This window comes from Clinocottus analis, unplaced genomic scaffold (genome assembly GCF_023055335.1).
Source record: "Clinocottus analis isolate CAN_PGR_092001 unplaced genomic scaffold, fCliAna1.0.p SCAF_4, whole genome shotgun sequence".
NCBI classification, from domain to species: Eukaryota; Metazoa; Chordata; class Actinopteri; order Perciformes; family Cottidae; genus Clinocottus; species Clinocottus analis.
In genome coordinates, this window is record NW_027176153.1 from 13,608,538 (window position 1) to 13,627,279 (window position 18,742).

Genomic DNA, 18,742 nt, shown 5'->3' on the forward strand with positions numbered 1-18,742 from the left:
TAAAGGATTAGGCTCTGGCAGAAGAAGATGATGTACATTTTTAATCCCACCTAAATAGCTCTGACAGGCTCAGTTGTTCTTCCAACAAGTTGTCAATTCACAATACAGACAATTCACAGGTCTGGAACCAGCCTATGACTCTCTCTGAAGGATCTTAAAGTTACTATGTGTAAAAATTCTATTTTGCATAAGTAAGGTATCTCTTGCAGTCTCCCCAGGTCGTATGCCCAGGCAAGCACCACATTTGCCTCCTCTTGCGTGGCATGCATTGCTGTCTGTCTTTCTTTATCAATGAAAATAAAGTAAAGAATTCTACAAATAATGGCTATAATGATGCGGGAGGATCTTTAAACACCATTGTCTTAGTCGTACTAATGATGAGGCTAACATGACTTTCAGCAAACTAATTACAATGTCCAACAGACACCGCCAAAGCTTTTTTGGTGAAACTCACCCTTTTTAACTTATCTTCCACGCATGACAGAGATAGGGCCGTCTCTTACTGTTTATAAGTCATTGCTAGTTTCATACTGACACAGTTGTTATTTACTCTGCTATTTAAAAGGGACATTATTTAGATAGTAAGATTTGCCTCCACAGCCGGGATAACATCGAACATGTTGTACGTTAAAGACTTAATTTGTTGTCATCTTGTACATTTTTATGACCCAATTAATAGTGGAAATCATCTGTCACGGATTTAGAGGATTTTTTTTTTTACCAAAATGTGTCATAATTTGTCAACAAAATTGCAGAATCTCCCTTAGAAATAGAAATGTGCCAGGTGCACGCACATCTAAATGCCTTTGTGCCGTGCACTTCAAATTATGTGCTGTAGGTTATTTAAATAGGGTCCACACAGACTGTTATCATACTGCAAAGGCACAATGAGACTTTATTTCTGTGGTTAGTTGGGTGTAACAAACCGCAGTCTTGTACTTAACCGAACGTCCTTCATTAACCACAACATGATGAATATATGCAACGTTTCACATTTTCATGGAATAGTCTTTGAAAATCTCTGTCGCTTGACAAATTTGGAAGATAAACAATACTGAAAAAAAATCTTGAATTCGGAAACACAGCTGTGATTCCTGATTTTGCATAGGCCAGTATATTTGTTGTTGTGTGCCCAATTTGTTGGCAAATACTTTGACATGAAACTAGGTTTTAAGTCACACATTTAAAGCTCGCTGAACTGAAATATAAGAGTCGGGTGCTAATTGAAGCACCTGGCATCGGCCCTCCTTCAATAAAATGTGAATTCTTTGGTCTGCCCAGGGTTTGAGAAATCAATTTAAGTCATGGAAAGTGTATTTTCATATGAATCCAGTCCACTGTTCAGGTGAGACCTCCGCAAATGCCTCAATGAAATTAGAAAGAGTCCGACATGCACAATTTAGTGGCACTATGAAGAAAGAAAAAATGCTCTTCTCTATTACTTAGACAGCACTGTATTCATCTTTAGTGAGTGAGCTTTGTAGAAAGGCTCAGTAGACCTCAAGGGAAACCAAAACTTAATCCCATTTACTCTGGTATTTAACCACGAGGAAATCTATCCCGTCTTCTTTTACAGTCTATAATCACTGCCCAAGATCAAAGACAAGACTGCTATCACTCCACATTAAGCATAAAGCTGACCGAATCTTTCCTAAGCAAAGTAAAAAGACAGAAGATGGAAAAAGAAGTGAAGAGGAGCTTGGAACACTTTTGGAAGTTTTGGTCCTCAGCTTTTTGTTGCTGCCTTGAGTGTTATTTTTGTGTTATATAAGTGAGGGAGAGTCTTGACAGAGAATTATCCCCGAGGAAGGCACTCAAACTAAATGTTTCCGACTGACGATTATAATTATACATCACGAATGTGTGATGGCAATCTAACAGTTGAAATGAGATATTAGTAGCATCTGTTTTTGCACTAAGACTGTACTGGAGTCCATTCCACCAGTTGTTTCAGTTCATTTTCTCTTTCAGATGGATGGTTAATTTGCCAAGAGGTTAATACCCCCATTCAGCATCCCACCCTTGACCTTAGAGTCTTACAACTTAGAAGGATCTGAATTAGAGACATGAGCCGCACAGTGTCTTAGATCTGTGATTGGATGAGCAGAGTAAGTAGCATGTTGGGTAATTCAATTAGATTCCTCCGTCTTCTTTGAAGGTACACTCTGTTTGTGGATGGACGTAATGTGAGAAATGGAATTCTAACTCAAGTTTTAAAATATCTAAAAATATAAACATAATTGAAGAGTTTTACATTTGACAGTAATCCTTACTTCATTATTGTGGAATAAAAGACTTTAACACAGGCTCACAGTGTTTTAAAACAAAGATAGGTTGCATTGGAAAATAAATAAATCAACCCAATAATTGAGAAGAATTATGTAAATGAATTAAAACCTAGTGTTGCACTAGGTATTCTTATCTCAAGGCTTCCACGAAATCCAAAACACTTTTCCCACAGCTGCATTCAACAGATACATTCGTCAAAACGGTTGATACGGAGAGGGCTGGCCTCAATTCATGCTTGAACACAACAGGTTAATGATACCAAAGATGACACAACCCTTAATTATTTTTCTCCATTATGATCCACTGGAAAAGTGATTATTCCAATACAAAACACTGCTGAGCCGTGCATTGTTAAGTCCACTCTCCATTCATTGATTCCTTTAAACCTCATTCAAGAGAGAATAATCCAAAGTGATGAGAGGCCTTTAATGACAGCATCAGTGCTTTTGAAATAGTGAATCAGGCCAGAATGCATTGCTCACCTGCTGACGTGTTTACTACAGTGGTATGTGTCTACGATGTCACCGTCACCACATATTTCCAGAACCTTTTTATCATCTTTCAATCAGCACAGTCCAAAGAGAGACTCACACTCTGTTTGTTTTTTTCATCAAGATGCGCATGAAATGAGCAGCTTCAGGCTAAACCATCAGTTCAACCCTTCAGTTGTGTTTAAAAGAAAGTGCAGAAACATCTGACAAAAAGGGAAATCTATTCAACAATGAATCTAACATTACAAGGCCAACAACAGTGGCAGGTTTGGCAGAAAAAAGGAAAGCAAAGCTCATCATATTGTTATTGATTCTTTTCTGTCCGAGAGGAAATGTGATCACATACCGTTTCAGTAGCCACTAGCTGTGAATGTAACATGAAAAGTGTGTTTGTCTGTTGGCTAGCTTGACAGATGACCAGTCACCAAGACGCATTCAACCTCTCGGCTGATGCATGCTGGGACAGGCTTCAGGCCGCACTATGTGACCAACTCTTTCAAACAGAAAATAGCTAAAGCCTGCACTCAAAATCACAAAATGCTATTTTAATACATATTTATGTGAGAAGATAGCCATGGAAGTCATGCAAAGTTGCCAACAAGTTTCTACATTTGTCTCAGGGCTCAGAGGGAGGCAATTAAAATATCCCTGGTGCCCGATTGCTGCAAGGTTAGAATTTGTTCTCCTCCTCAGAGTCCTTTCTCAGTCAAATCTGTCCACACAGACATTATACATTTCTAGATTCAATACAACTGTGTCAAATTAAACTTTGAGCGTATAATTTTCTCTGATGTTCATCACGAATAAACCAGCTTAATAAGCATAGAAAGAGACTTAGAATCATACATTCAATGGGGCCAATGTGTCTTAACAATCCACTTCCTGTTTACGTCTCTTAAGCTAACTGTATATTTTTAAAAATGTTAAGCATGATTACCCCCCAAATCAAAGTGAGACTAATAATAATAATAATAATAATAATATTAATAAGAGTGACAAAGGGGCACGGTGTTGTGTAGAGTCAGCAGTTGTTTCACTGCAGTCTGAAGGGCCCCCACTGTCTAAGACTTTGAAAACCTTTGCAATATAACAATGTTATGGTCATGTTTTAATCAGAGAGTTTCTTATCTTCAAAAAGTCTTCACCCAAAAGCATGTAACCTAAACAGGAGAGAGTGTCTTGTGATGAGCATCATCAACTATTTAGGTCAATAAAAAGTATTGTGTAGAGCATGACTCCTACTGTGCAGCGAGCGCAGAGGGCTATTGTAATGAGCCGACTCACTCGTAATGCAGATTTCAAACTTTACAATGACATCTACACTAAACCTCCTGAGGTCAATAGTTTGATTTACTTCTTCTTGTAACCCTGATACAACCAGCTGTTCACCAGCAATACTGCGCTGCCCTTGACAGATGCAAAGTCAAATTTAATTCTGTGGTGCAGTTCACTCGTTGCAGGTTACAGGATGGAGCCTGTGGCGACTCCACATGCATGTTGTTCGTACATACACGCATACAAAAAGGCTTTCAAGCATTTTCACTTCAAGTCACATCCCGGGATCATGGCTTCACCTCCAGTAAACAGTGTGGCTCTGAACACAGCGATCATCTGCGTCAGAGGCAGCGCCATATAAAACCTGAAAGCATTGAGGGCAAAGCCTTTGATCTTGGGACAGAGAGGGTTCTGCAAGGCAATATGAAGAATACAACGCATAGAGGAAACAGGGAACAAAAACACAGAGCAAGAGGTACTAACAAATAAACAAGCTTTGGCTAGTACCTCTTCTCCTATAAATCCTATTCATACAATCAAAATAATCCTATGATGGCCTGTTTCCATAGTAACACACTCCGTCACGCGCACACACACACCTGAGGCAGCGGCCCCATCAACTGTGGTTTCCACTTCGACTGCATCAATAGATGAGGAGAGTGTTGTATCTGATGGGGGCCGGCCTCATTGAGACTGAAGCTATCTTCACATGAAGAGGGAGAGCACTCAGCCAACAGGCTACGGACTGAACCACCCTGTCGGTCGGCTGATTCTCTTTGTGTGCGATCCTCTAAGTTTAACCATGACGCACTGTAAGTATGGCCGGCACAAAGCCCAACTCAATAATCTTTCAAAAACATGAATATAATCAAAATGCATCCAGTGCCAGAGAGTATACACAGACACTTGAGACTCAATTCATTTCTGCCATGTGAAGCCAATAAAAACACAGCTGTTGAAAAACAAAACTAGGTGTGACTTGGCCAGTTATGCAAACATTTCTATTTACTACCCAACATTATAAGTTATTCAGTAGATTCCTGTAAGTTCCTTGTTCTGGTTCCATTAGCCACAACAATAAAAGCATTGTGAGACAGTCTGTTGAGACAGTAATGCTCCATCTTTGCCAAATGCACTTAAATTCACGTAAATAAATAAATAGCGTGTTTGATAATGATGAGTTTTTATTAAAAGGTCAAGGGCCTCGATAGTGTTTTGCCTGTAAACAAGGTCATCGAGACATTTTGTATATATAGCTGTTTAGTGGCTAAATTAAATATGGTTATTAGCTTTGTTATTATAATCCTCTTTTATTACAGCCTGACAAAAGGTCCACTATCTCGTTGCAGATAATCCCACATGGAGTTTACAACCAATCGTTACAGCAAGATCAAGCTGAAAAGGCTTTCTGAGTCAATGCCAAAATCCAACATAAATGATTTGGGAAACCTATACAACCATTTCCCCGAGGACGACGAGTCCAACGTTTCAAGCCCAATCGACAATCTGAAAACATTTTGTTCTGGGTTAAATGTCTGTACTTTGCTGTTTGCTTAAATCTGACCTCAAGCTCGCGTTTCACCTTGAAGGATGCACATTTATCTTTCCCTATCCCAGGAGACCGGAAAGGACAGCTAGTCATTGCTCCAGCTGTGTTCGTAGATCGGCTCGGAGGGAATCGCAGAGTCTCTGAGGCATTGCAGTCTGGATCAATGCAGACTATCAACCATGTTGTGGTGCTATTCCCTATAGCGTGTGCACGTCTTTGTGAGAGCCACACCTTAACCTCTGATTAAAAGGGTTAAAGCTCGTTGAGAGATGGGCTTGGAGACAGTGTAGTGTGTTAAAGGTGCAAGCATCATCAGCTCTCTCCCTTGCTCCGTTAAGCGCACCACCCAAATCAATAGACTGGTGATTTTCATTGCAGCAAGCGCTCTTCAAACATGCCATTATTTATTCCATGTAATGGTCTTTAGATGCAAGCCGAGTGGAAAGAATCTCTGCGTCACCACAGACTTCCTGCAGCGGGAAAGCTTTTACTGATATAGTGTTTCCATGGAAGTTAGCAAAACATGTCCAAACACCCTAAATATGACTAATTCAGTACACAGCTAGCTCAAATGAACATACAACATGTTGCAAGACGACAATTCTGAATACTAAAAAGCTCTTTTTGAACTTCAGGAACAGCAGTAAATACACTTAAAGCAGTGCATGCAGCCTAAAACATCATTTTTGATGATAAGAATCCCATCAAATTGGTTATAATATATAAATTATGAGCCATGTTTGTATTGTGCAGGACATTTTACATTAGAGAAATACATTTGCTTTCTGGTGAAAAACGTTCATGTTACTCAGCGGCTGACATATGTGCTGGTACTGTTACATCTGCCATAAACTATTAGGGGCCACTAAACTATGAATCCCTCAGGCTCTTCTGAATAACTCTACATCTTTAGAACAGTTTGCGTGCCGCTCTATGTGCAACTGTTTCACAGTTATTGGCAGCCTAGTCACTCAGTGCTGCTTCTGGGACTTTTGTAAGATGCAAATTTCAAAGAGTAGAGAGGAATAATTACTATACATGTCAGGGAACAGAAAATAGCGGTGCAGTAGGAGTCTTTTGTGTGAGCCGAAAGCCTATTTTTACAACAACTCTCTAAACTGCTTCTAAGTTATTTACATGTTTTTTTTTTATTACGAACATACGTTCAATTGTAATATTGCACAAAGAAAACTTACAAAAATTGTAGTGTAGGCTTATAAGCCGTTACAGTTTTCAGAGAGAAAAGAAATTGGCAGGTCAGGCTTTCAAAAAATGAAAAAAAAAATCAGAATTAGGTAAGAAAATTGCAATCAGGGCATTTTCTCACATCAAATGATTTCCTACTGTGTCCGGACAATTCCCATACCATTACCGTTTCACTATGGCAGAGAGCTCTTTTCTCTGCAGGCAACATTCAGCAGTGTATTCCTATAATGAAATGGTTTTCAATTTATTCCTTACAAGATATGCCGTCAGTCTCAATCTGCTCAACATACAAATCCACGAGCTAGAGGAGTAAAATCATCTATCTTGCACCGACAATAACATTTTTGTCTGGCCAAAAACAGCAACATAAAGGATGTGCAAAATTGCAAGTAGCAGATAAAAGTTAAAGATATTATTATTTGACATTTCTCTTCCGGACACTATCAACTTCATGAACGAGATATCCATGGGTGTTTTATTGAGTGCAGTACTTATTGGTAATGACAGGAGTTCCACCTTGTGTGCAGAAGTACCATCGCTGGAATAACGTTCACACGGGGCAAGATGACTTTGAGGAACGGCAAACAGGAATAGGAACAAACTAAATGAAAATGCAACCATCACAGAGACTTCCAAACAAATTACCTCAAGTTCAAGCTTTCTGCCTTTGATGAGAAAGAATTTTTTTTTTTAATTCAAAGAACACTGAAGCCGCGAACTCAAGTGATTCTGGTATTTTGAAAAAACTGCGAGATGTTTTGAGCTTCGACTGTAGGATGTAAAGCTCAGGAAACACTCCGGCTATTTCGAACAGTAGATGAAGACACAGCTCTCTTTGAACCAAATTATCCAATTTTCATTTTCATTTGTCACACTCTAGGATTGAGCTGGGCCACAATAAGCCATGGCCGTCCCTCATTGGAGCAGGGCCTATTAGCCAGGCCTGGTGGCGTCAGAGAACGGGTTGAGAGGGCAGATGGGACCATGGAGATGTATTATGCATGGGGAGGAACCCTGCTCTGGAGGGCCAGCTGAGCCTCCAGTCGGAGAGGAACAGACTGACCCAGCCAGACCCATCGCACACTGGCTCCCACTCTAGCCCCTCCCACCAGTCCTCGGAGACTGTGGGCAGCCTGCGCTCATCCATGACCCTGGGCACAGGTCCAGCCCTATTGGCTAATATATGTGGAAGTCCGTCCTTTGTGTTGAAATATTCATTTTCACACCGGATGTGCTTTTGATATGATGCAACAGACTTAGGCATCCAGTCTACACTGGCAGTGGAGAGGGGCATTATTACCTGAGCACATGCTGTCACATGAGCAGCAGTAATTGTCTTTTGGCTGCATTGGTACAAGCAGTAAGCACATCATTTTTTCATCAATTTAAAAAGTTGATACATGTTGTTTACATCCATAGCATGTGCATGTTAGAAAACGGATGCCTACTTACACATCCAGCAGACATGAAGCTGCATTATCTTTAGAGTTTCAAGAGAGCACTGAGACCAAAACAGTACATTTGCAAGCTGTCGAACCAAAACCATGATCATAAAGATATTAATATGCTAATTGGAGCAGAGGGTAACGGAGATGGCCGACAAATTGAATAGTTGGTTCATCAGTATAAGTGACTTTTACATTACATTAAATTTTCTCATCCATTAGTATTAAAATATTAATTAGTCCAGCTGTGTGGCAAAATTACCACCAATTTACTTTCATACGACACATGTTTTCAGGGACATAAATTATACTGAATCTGTTGTTTCACTGAGTTAAGCGAGAGAACATTTTGTAGATCTACAATACTTACCAGCGAAGCAAAGTTTGTGCACTTTACAGCCATAGAATATTGATCCTCTCAGAATAGCCGGCAACTCCAGCACTATTGATTTGTGTTTGAAACGTATTACAAAGGGCTCACAATTACTGCCTTTTCGTGAAAATTTCATTACATGAACTATTGATCTGATATGTTCCTGCATTCTATGTTTTTAGCTCAAGAATGTTGTGCAAGTTTGTTCATATAAAAAAAAAATAAAAGACTGAAGAATCTGCTACGCTTTTTCAGTAAGAGTGACAGACGTGTCTGCAGCTCTCCATTGATGATTAGAGAAGAGTGGAGGTCAGACGGGGTCAGAGAGATCTTATTTATCAGTGTCTCCACTCAGTCACTGTCAAAGTCACCTTTAATGGCCTCCAATCTGCGTCCACATCCCCCACGCGCTCAACCTCTCCATTTCTCTACCCCCGTCCCTCTCCACTGATGACTGACAGCACAGCTAATGTAGTCACAGCCAGGGCCAGCACGGAGAGGGGAGATAGAGAGAGGGTCGAAGGTAAAAGCTCAGCAGCCAATCTCCTCCCAGCTTGACTGCAGGATACACACCAGATGGGCCCTTGGAGGAAAAGAAAGATACTCACGGAGCTGCTCTGCAGTGAGCTGTCTGTCGCAGGAAAATAGTAGTGGTTTGTTTAAAATCACCATGTTCTAATAATATGTCACGATAAAGTTGAGAAAGGTGAAGGAAGATTTGAGAACCTGAAGTTTATTCAGAGATTTGTGGTCAACTACCTCTTGTGGTTTGTGTGTTTTTCTGGTGGTGAGGTACACACTGCGGAGCTGCAGGGGATCTCAAGGTGGAAGTAAAACTCAATAAAGAGGCAAATTTTGTAGCATTAGCTACAATAATTGGTTTTCCATTTTGAACCAAGGCCAGCAACTTCTATATGTGGATCTACATTTAAATCGTTTTGGTTTTCTAAAAAGAATTGTTCACCATTGGTACAATTGACCAATTGGAGACATCGGTTTGGCGTGGCATTGAACTGTCAAACAAGATTATGTCAAAATTCCCACAAAAATGTATAAATACACTTTTTTTAAATTTCATTGATAAGTTTTCAAGGTTTTCCTTGACCACAAAAACCCTCCTGTAATATGCATTATGAATGCTTTCTGTTAAACTATGAACTACAGGTTTCTATATTCATGATATTGCAACGTCCAACGCTTTATACTGCATGAAGATCCTTCTTCTGAGGACAGCAGTTTTGAGTCCTTTTCCTTGTGCTATGACTAAACCAAAAAGAACAACGTTCAAAAGACTGCTGACAGAACGAGAGATGCAGCACCGTGAGTGAATTAACAAGACAGTATGCTGTGTTGCTGAAAGAAAGATGGCTACCTGTCTATTAGAGGGAGAATGAGAGATAAAGTGATAACGTGGGGGGAAAAAAGAAGGCGAGAGGAGCGTTCAATGTCAGCAGTCACTCAGTCGCTCAAATGTCTCCCGTCCCGGTGTGAAAATGCATTTTCTTTTGAGCTTTGAGCGTTAACACAGTGCTTAGCCTCACAGGGAAATAAACGAGGGAATCAAAAGAGACAGCAATGCTAAGTAGGTCCTTTGTTTGAATCTCTGTGGTAACCCATTTTAGTTTTGTATAAACAAAAACATGTAAAAATGTCCAACCAGCAAGCACTTAAAGCCATGCAACATTGTTGTGGATTAGAGTTCATGACCATTTTGATTCAGCAGCAGCTGTTACATTGTAGCTCACACATTGCATTTTTCAGCGCAAATTAATTTGTATCTGTTTGAGAGATTATAAATGGCACTGGAACAAAAAAACACGACCAGCATATGTGCAATAAATTGCAAACAGCTCAATCACACTGGTGACACCGCCACTTCAACTCACAGCATCCTCCCCTCCCCTAATTGGAGCTTGTAGGAGCCCAGCATCTCGTCTCCTCCTCTTCCATCACAAATGTGAAATGATCCTCAAGAAAAATGAGCAAAATGAGAGAAAGAGCTGCAGGAGAGAGGCTGCCAGTAATGTCGTGTCCCTGTCGCCTCGACCCGAAGCTACAATGGAGGTTCAGCGAATTCGTTTATGAACAAAAGCTGCCACGCGAGCAGTCCAACAACATCAATCCTCAAACAGTCTCACAGCTGCTCACTTTGGTGATTGACGCTCCAGAAAAGGATTTTTAAAGGACACCGGGGTCAACTCTGAATAAGAAGACGTGGAGGAAGGTTCAGTCAGAGAGGAGGCGTGAGGAGAAAATACAAATGAACTAGTGGAAGACTGCTGGACGCTATGTTCAGTGTATCGGCCATTGTACTGAGGGAATTTAAGTGGCAATTGACTCTGATAGAGGGAATGTAACCTTGTTGTTGCACCCCTATTACACAAAGTCAATATTCGCTGGAGCCGCTCAGAAATAGCATTCTGTGTCTTCACAAACAATTTGCACTGGTGCAAAATGAAGCATGAAGTCGACTCCTCCGCTCCCAGTCTGCCAGGTAGCGGCACAAACTGGGATGTGCTCCGTTTTGGGATTTCACAAATTACACATAACCTTTGTCCTCCAGGAGCACATTATCCATCAATTTATAAAGTCGATTACATGCGTCTTCACTGCACAACTAATGATTATTTTTAAACTGATAATCCCTCAATCATTTTTATTTTTATTTATCAAGCAATTAATCATTTAATCTATAAAGCAAACATCCATAACAACTTAACCACGATGTTTTGACAGAAGAGGCTGCCACTAACAACTACAACTGATGTATCTATCAACTATTACAGTAGTTGATAAATCTAAATGATTAAATGACTTCCATTTCATTTTGACAAACTATAGACGATGCCAGCGGTCCAACCGGGCACAGAAAGATTTTTTTTTTTGAAGGAGAAAATGTTTTATTTTGAAAAAGAACCGGATACATCCATCTGTGCGTCTGAGCCTCTTGACATACATTACCCCAAAAACTAAACATAAAAGTCTGCTTCAACTCCGGTATTCTGGTCTACAATCAAGGGAGAATATCCTGAGATCGCCAAAAAAGCACAAAAACTCTGCTTCCATTTCAAACATCTTGTCTTCGTGAAGCGGGATTTAAGATAAGCAGTAGACCGGACATAAAGGTCTAAGTTACGGAGTAGACCGGATATTAAGTACACACGTTGAGTGTCACCCATCACTCTGACCCAGCTCCTTGCAGAGAAATCAGCTCAAGGCTCCCACTAATTCGGTGTAATGGTGAGTTGTCTCTTTAAGCACTTTAAAATTACTTCATGCCGGTCGTATCATTTCATTGCGTTCAATTTTTTACGTCATATTTATTACGTTATATTTATTGCCCAGACTGTGATGGCCGGTCTGTGAAAATATTGTTTGACACAAAACCGCGATGCAAAAAAGTTGGGGACCGCTGGGCTACGCCATTGAATAATACAACACAGAGGATGAAAAAAATGCTCCCCATATTCTTACAGTAGCCGACACTTACCCTTCAAACACATCGACTATGTGTCACTGCAGCCGAGCACTGTGCAGTAACATGGAGGTGAACGGCACCTCTCTCCGTGTCACAGCGCACGGAGCTATGTGCTTTGGCCGTGTGTTTGCCTCAACAATAGTTTGGACTCTTGCGGGGTGAGCGCTTTTCTTTTTAACACCATGCATGTGAGTGGCATGATCACACCATGAAAGTGGTGACATGTGGTGACATTGTGACGTCATCCAAGAGAGGTTCCATCGTGAAAGTGTCGACAGATTGCAACTGTTTCATAAAAAAATATTAGTTTTGCTGGAGATTTCTAGGGAAAACTGGATTTAGGAACGGACTTTTTCCTGTTAGAAATGCTGGCGCGAGCAACCAGGATTACCTTAAACTCCCAAATTGGGATTAAAACCTGAAGAGATGAAAGTACCCCCCAAATCTGTGTCCGACATCTATTTTGTCAAGTCTTTCTCGTCCCACCTGCTTTCTTGAGAGGAAATCAATCTATTGCTTCTTGTACCTGTGCATCCACAAGAAGGTGCCTCATCAGGGTCATGGACTTCTGCAGCGGCTCCTTCTCGGGAGGAGGAAAGACAGGCTGCTCCTGCTCCAACGGCTTGGGTCCAGTCACCATGAAGCTTGCAATCTGGTCATTCAAGCTGTTCAGAGATTGCACAGCTAAAGGAAAACACAACAATAAAAGTCAGTTAACACAGATCAGCGTTTCTATTTGAATCGGTTGGTAATCTAGTGGCTTTACAAGAGTCGATTAACAAGCAAAAAGTATAGCTTTTTTATGTCCTACCTATCATGACTGCAGACAGGCTTAAGTGGGTATAAAACATGTTCAATAACAGAACACACACACAAATCACACAACACACACCCTCACACACTTCCTTTGTTGATGCATTGCCAGCCTCGTTCTGAGCAGGAACAACAGAGATAACAGTGGAAGAAAATGGTTTCCTACTGTCACACCATCACAGTTTTTTTTTCTGTCAACGGCCTCGCAGGTTCAGAATGTTCCACGTCGGCCTGAGAGCCTTCCTGTTTTGTTTCCCGGCTCTTGCCCTTGCGTATCTCTGGCAAACCTCTCCTTCCAGGTTTCCTCTCCAGCTTGGCTTCCACATTAAGAAATCGCCAGCCCGACTGTATTTCCTTCTCCTCACACACACACACACACACACACACACACACATACACACACACACACACACTTCCTCAACCCTCGTCCATTTACCATCATCCCCCTTAGTCTCTGAAAGGTCATCCCAACTATTTCCTAAGCCACCCACATGGTGGAAACGTTGGATGAATGAAAGTGTGAGAAAAAGCCATTTCCTTAATTTTGTGCCTTTTAGCATTAGTATCTTTTTTTCATGAGCTGCTACACTAACCGCTCATGTCTCATTATCAATCTTTCCAGCATTAAAACTTTGCTAAAACGTACAGCTTTGTCAGTTATAAAGGGAGACGCGGTGATCAAGAATTGGCCTGCTGCCCAGAGGTCATCTGATACGGACTCTGAACCATTAATCTGTGTGTTCTGCTGGAATCATGCACTGGCACATTTCTGCTAAATTAAGAACTTCAACCTGCTAAATCCATAAAGAGAAGGGTGATTTTAGGCCAAGAATCTGGATAGGGTCTTTTCAGGGATGCAAATATAAAGCCTCTTTCACATGCAAAACCCCACGCAAAAAAAATATGAGCGCATAGATTAATGTGTTACATAAGTAAAAAAAAATTGAAAAAAATCTTTCATCGTGGTTGACATTTCCAGGCAAACAAGCTTTGAGTAGGAAATTTGACAAGTCGGCTCTGAAGGCAGAGATAAGAAGGGAAAGAGGGGGCTGAAGAGGAAGACCGTGTCCCAACGCTGTGAGAGCTGAGCAGACGTCAGATGCTCGAGTGCGTGAGTGGGCTGGTTGTCGCCCGAGTTCACAGACACTCCAACCAGTTCACCTCTCTCAACACAGTCCTCACACATAGTGAACTCCAGTAAGCCAGCGAGCGTTCTCACACGTTTATTTTTTGGTTATGTCCAATTGTGGTTCACTTTTTTTTTTAAATCAAAAAGGTCACATTTGCATTTTATTTTTGATTACGTAAAAACAACCCAGACGCAAATTAGCAATTAGGTGTGAAACCTCTTCTCTCCTCCAGATGTGATTTCAGCTGCTTACTCTTAGTGTCCTCTACCGGCCAAATAATGAACATGCATATCCTGCGAACACAACTCTTTTCTTTTTTTTATTTTTTGGGAGCCAGCACAGCTTGTATGAGACATCATTGTATGTTAAACACAAAGAATGCTACGTCAGGATGTACTTTGGGCCAATTAATTTAAATCCCCATGAGAAAACTTAGAAAAATCTTTGTGGTTTCCTGTGAATTATGGTTCTTGGAATTAAATTCTGGATTGGCAGATCAGACTTTCAAAAGAAATCAGTGAAGAAAATGTGTTTACTGCATGGGAAATTAAAAGGCTTTATTGTAGTAATGAGGAAAACGTTTAAAAACAACAGATTCGATAAATTGCCACAGTAGAGTAAACACAATTGATAAACTTAAAATTCATGGCCATTGATTATAAAAGCCCCACTACGCACTAAAATCCATAGATATTTTCTGGAAACGTTTACCTTGAGTGTTCAACATAAAATATTGATTGTCCAGTTGCCAATACTGTGATCATCAGGCCTTTAAAGCAACAACCAAATGGTTTGCAAGAGTCACACATCATTTCACCGATAAACTACAACCAGCACACAACCGTTTCTTTCCTTTAAAAGGCGTTTGCTCCCCGCGTCTCAACAATCCTCATCTGCAAACTGAAATAGATTCCCCTACAGCTTGCCTTCAGCGCATCTGAAAGCTGACGAAAACGAGCTGATATGGAGGTTGCGAAAGAGAAAAAGCTAAGATTGCAGTAGTTTGCCTTAAATGGATGCAAAGAATATAAAATTGTCATTCCAGCTCAGCCTCTTGCGCTTTTCCTGTCTCCTTTCTTCTGTCAGCGTCGAGCCAGCATGGGCAAATCTGAAAGTGCCTTACATGCCCTCCTATAGAGCAGGAACAGCACAACAAGTGAGGAGGAGGGATGGCACTGTGTCAGGCCTTTATCTGCTCAGAAGGGAGAACGCTGGGTGCCGGGGGAAATAAGATCATGAAAAATGTTTGAAAGAATGAATGCAGCAAACCTAAAAGCACACGATGCAGCAGTCAGCCTAAAGTTGAGTTAAAGGGGGCTTATTTCACGGGAATTGTTCACAGCGCACATGACATCTTGGAGAAATGTTGAGAAATATGGAGACTGATGAGCCAAAATTAATTAATTAAACATTAATTACAATTTTTACTCATGTATTTTTGGTTAAATAGTAAGAAAGAGTTTTGTAGAAAAGCACAATTATATAACATGTTATTGGTATTAGTATTGGAACTCTAGTTTTGTAAGACAAAGTATTGGAATTTTTATTTAAAAAAACCCACTTATTTTAGCCCTCCAAAATGAGATTGTGTTTAATAATCTATTGGCCCCATTTTTCCTGTGTAATATTAATTAGCTAGCTCTAAGTATGCTTTTTTCTCTTTCTCTCACACTCTTATTTTATTCTCAAGAAACAGCTGTATAAATAAATGCACTTTAAGTTAGTTTCCCTTAGCAGTCTTGAATGAGAGTTTCACACACTGATAACCAGTTTTCTGCCATAGTAACAATAACAAAAATCCAATGAATAGTTTATTCTAGCCTTTTGCTTTTCTTAAATCATATATTTTTCAGACAGGTTTACATCAAAGTATCCAGTAGCCACATACTGGGGTACATGGATGCAGGAAGCGATCCTTTCGTGTTCATATTGGTGAAACTAACTCCTCTGGTGCTGAACTGGAAGCCTGGCATGTGGTTTAAGGCGCAAAATGAAGCACAGTTTGCGCCTCTTAAACATCTGGCAAACGGAAAAGTTGGGCTACAAGGGCTATTAGTTCAAACTAATAAAATTGTATATTAAAGTATGTGTGAGAGCCTAAATGGCATCATAACAATAAAAAACATAACAGAATAATAACTATTTTAGACAATGATCCACTTTTATGGGCTATGAAGCTCTGAAACAAACACAGTCTATGATATGCTTGTGGGGGTTTTATTGATTTAAAGTTCCCATTTTCATGCAGGAAATGTTATTCTGTCACCTCATTTGACAGTGAAGATAAAGAGAGAAGAACTACAAACAAGACCACGACTCTGAAGCTCCTGCTGACAAGCGACTGAAGCCATTAATGCAGAAAACAACAATATGCAAGAGCTCAAATGGAGAACAGCGGTGATCTCAGTGCAGTGGTTTGTAATAATTAGACAATCCTATTTCATACATTGTAGTTGAAGGGACGCAGCATCCAGAAACATGTCGAAAGAGTAAAGGCTCTGCCTTGGCGATAGCGCTGTACAACACTGCCCCCTCGTGGTCACAATAAAACACTGCAGCATTGGCCTATCGCTCACCGTAATGCCTGTCAACTGAAGGAGTCCTTGAGTAGCATTTAAAACTGTGAAATGAAGGCAAAACAATCAAATCACTGAGGCCAGAGACATTCCCAAGCCGAACATGATGAAAGAGAACACGACACTCTTTTAATTAATATCACGCTGTTTGTTGTGTTCAGAGACTGATCAGATGACGATTGAAGTGTTTTTAGAAGTTCTGTGGTTTCAAGTCTCGAGGCTGATGGGGAATGTGAAAGTGGGACGTTGACTGGAACTGAGGCACAATAAGGACATTAGTGGCGTATTGATCTGTACAGAGCTGCTGTAATCAATCCTACTAGAGCAGCTGATTACCGTCAAGTGCTGTCGTCCAACCATTGAGGACACAGAGAAGAGCAAACTTACACTCATTGATTGATAACTTCATTTCAGCACAATGTAGTCTGTCAACAACAGATTCTGAAATCATAAAAACGTGAAATATTTTCAGGTCCCTTTTCTGTTTTCTAGCATTGTATGTATGTATGTATGTATGTATGTATGTATGTATGTATGTATGTATGTATGTATGTCTATATATATATATATATATATATATATATATATATATATATATATATATATATATATATAATATACTAATATAATATATTTGTTTGCTTTATTTTTTTAAGATTAATAATGAATATAATTATGTAAAAAGACCCATGCTGCACACGCTCTTCCATGCGAACATAAAAACAGAACGCAACAGTCTCCACCTCCCTAGAATAACTCACAGTTAAAAACACCATAAACAGCTTACCCTCAATGTTTAACCATTATGCGTGTTCACAGGCAAGTACACAAATGCATAAATGCATATAACGCCACCACCATGATCCCCACCTCCAGCCTCAGTGTAAGATGTACATGCTGCAGATAAAGAGACGGAGATGGTGCAAAGTGAAGCGCACGCATCACTCGCTCGGCGTAGTTGAACCCCGGAGGTTCTGTGGCTGTGAAGCGGAGAGCAGCGAGCAGAGCTCTCATCTCTGCAGAGCTCATTAAACTCCACTAATCGTATCTGTTACCCCCGTAATGGGCGAAATAAAGGGAGCGGAGCAGAAATGGAATGTGCTTTCCTGGAGGTGGACCGCTGTGCACTCAAAATGTTGTGTGCGTGCGTGTGTTTGTGAAAAGATGCAGCGCTGGCTCAACATATCTGTCTATTTCTCCCTCCAGCAGAGAAGCATCCCCCTCGATTTTTCCCCTTCTGTTTCTGCTGAGCTTTACACGGAGCTCTCTTCTTCTCTCTCTGCCCTCATTCTTGTGTTTTTCTGCTGCAGTTGTAACAACATCCTCAATTGTTGGATAACATTGAATGGATTACAGAGCAGCTTCAGCTTGTTCTCTATTTGTGCAAAAGAGACAGAAAAAAATAAACAAAGGGACAGCTGCTGCAACAGAATTGGACTAATGGTGTTTGTACATCAACTTCATCTTCTAATAACGTAGCCTCATAGACACTGTCGGCTCATGAACACATTCAAGGCTCTCCAGTTAAAAGGAAGAGCTTATTGTCTAATGCTTTGTTGTCTCTGGTAATGTTTTGATTTTGGTCGCAGCCAACGCAAAGCTCTGCACAAACAGGAAGGATTCAATACACCCCATCGCCAAAGTCTGGATGAGATTAGACTGCTATGTCTGGCTTTTATGCCTTGAGAACATTTGGAGTCTCTTCATAGATACTGGGTGGTCTGACAGTTTGCTGTTCGCAGCGCTTCTCACAACCATAAGAACTGTCTTTGTAGATACTGTCAAAGTTTGTATCTGGGCCGAGCATCTAGAGGATGATGAATCTTTGCCTGTGTTTGCTGTAAAAACAGACTGTTTATTGTGTTTGCCTCGACTATGATGATTGAAAATGTGGATCCCAGGGAAAACACCTTCAGCTGAAGTTCAAAGTTGAACTTCTGAGCACTCTTCAAACATCTCAGTGCAACACTGTGGGAATGTTAAAGATAAAAATGCTCTCACTGTGAAATCATTTTCAAACGTCCTTTAACAGGATTATACACTTTCTCTGAGCTCACAAATGAAGAGTTAATGTGGCCCATGCTGAGTGCATTAGCGAAAACATTACGGTTAATGAA

General features: G+C 40.5%; 1 protein-coding gene across 3 annotated transcripts in view; it reads right to left on the reverse strand.

The window, feature by feature from the left end:
- Positions 1-18,742, reverse strand: part of LOC137800117 (kazrin-like) — a 149,243-nt gene that overhangs the window by 116,983 nt on the left and 13,518 nt on the right. For all 3 annotated transcript variants that reach the window (XM_068597148.1, XM_068597146.1, XM_068597147.1), the window contains exon 2: positions 12,633-12,790. In XM_068597148.1, the coding sequence (XP_068453249.1) occupies positions 12,633-12,790 (158 nt within the window). The remainder of the gene's footprint in view (positions 1-12,632; positions 12,791-18,742) is intronic.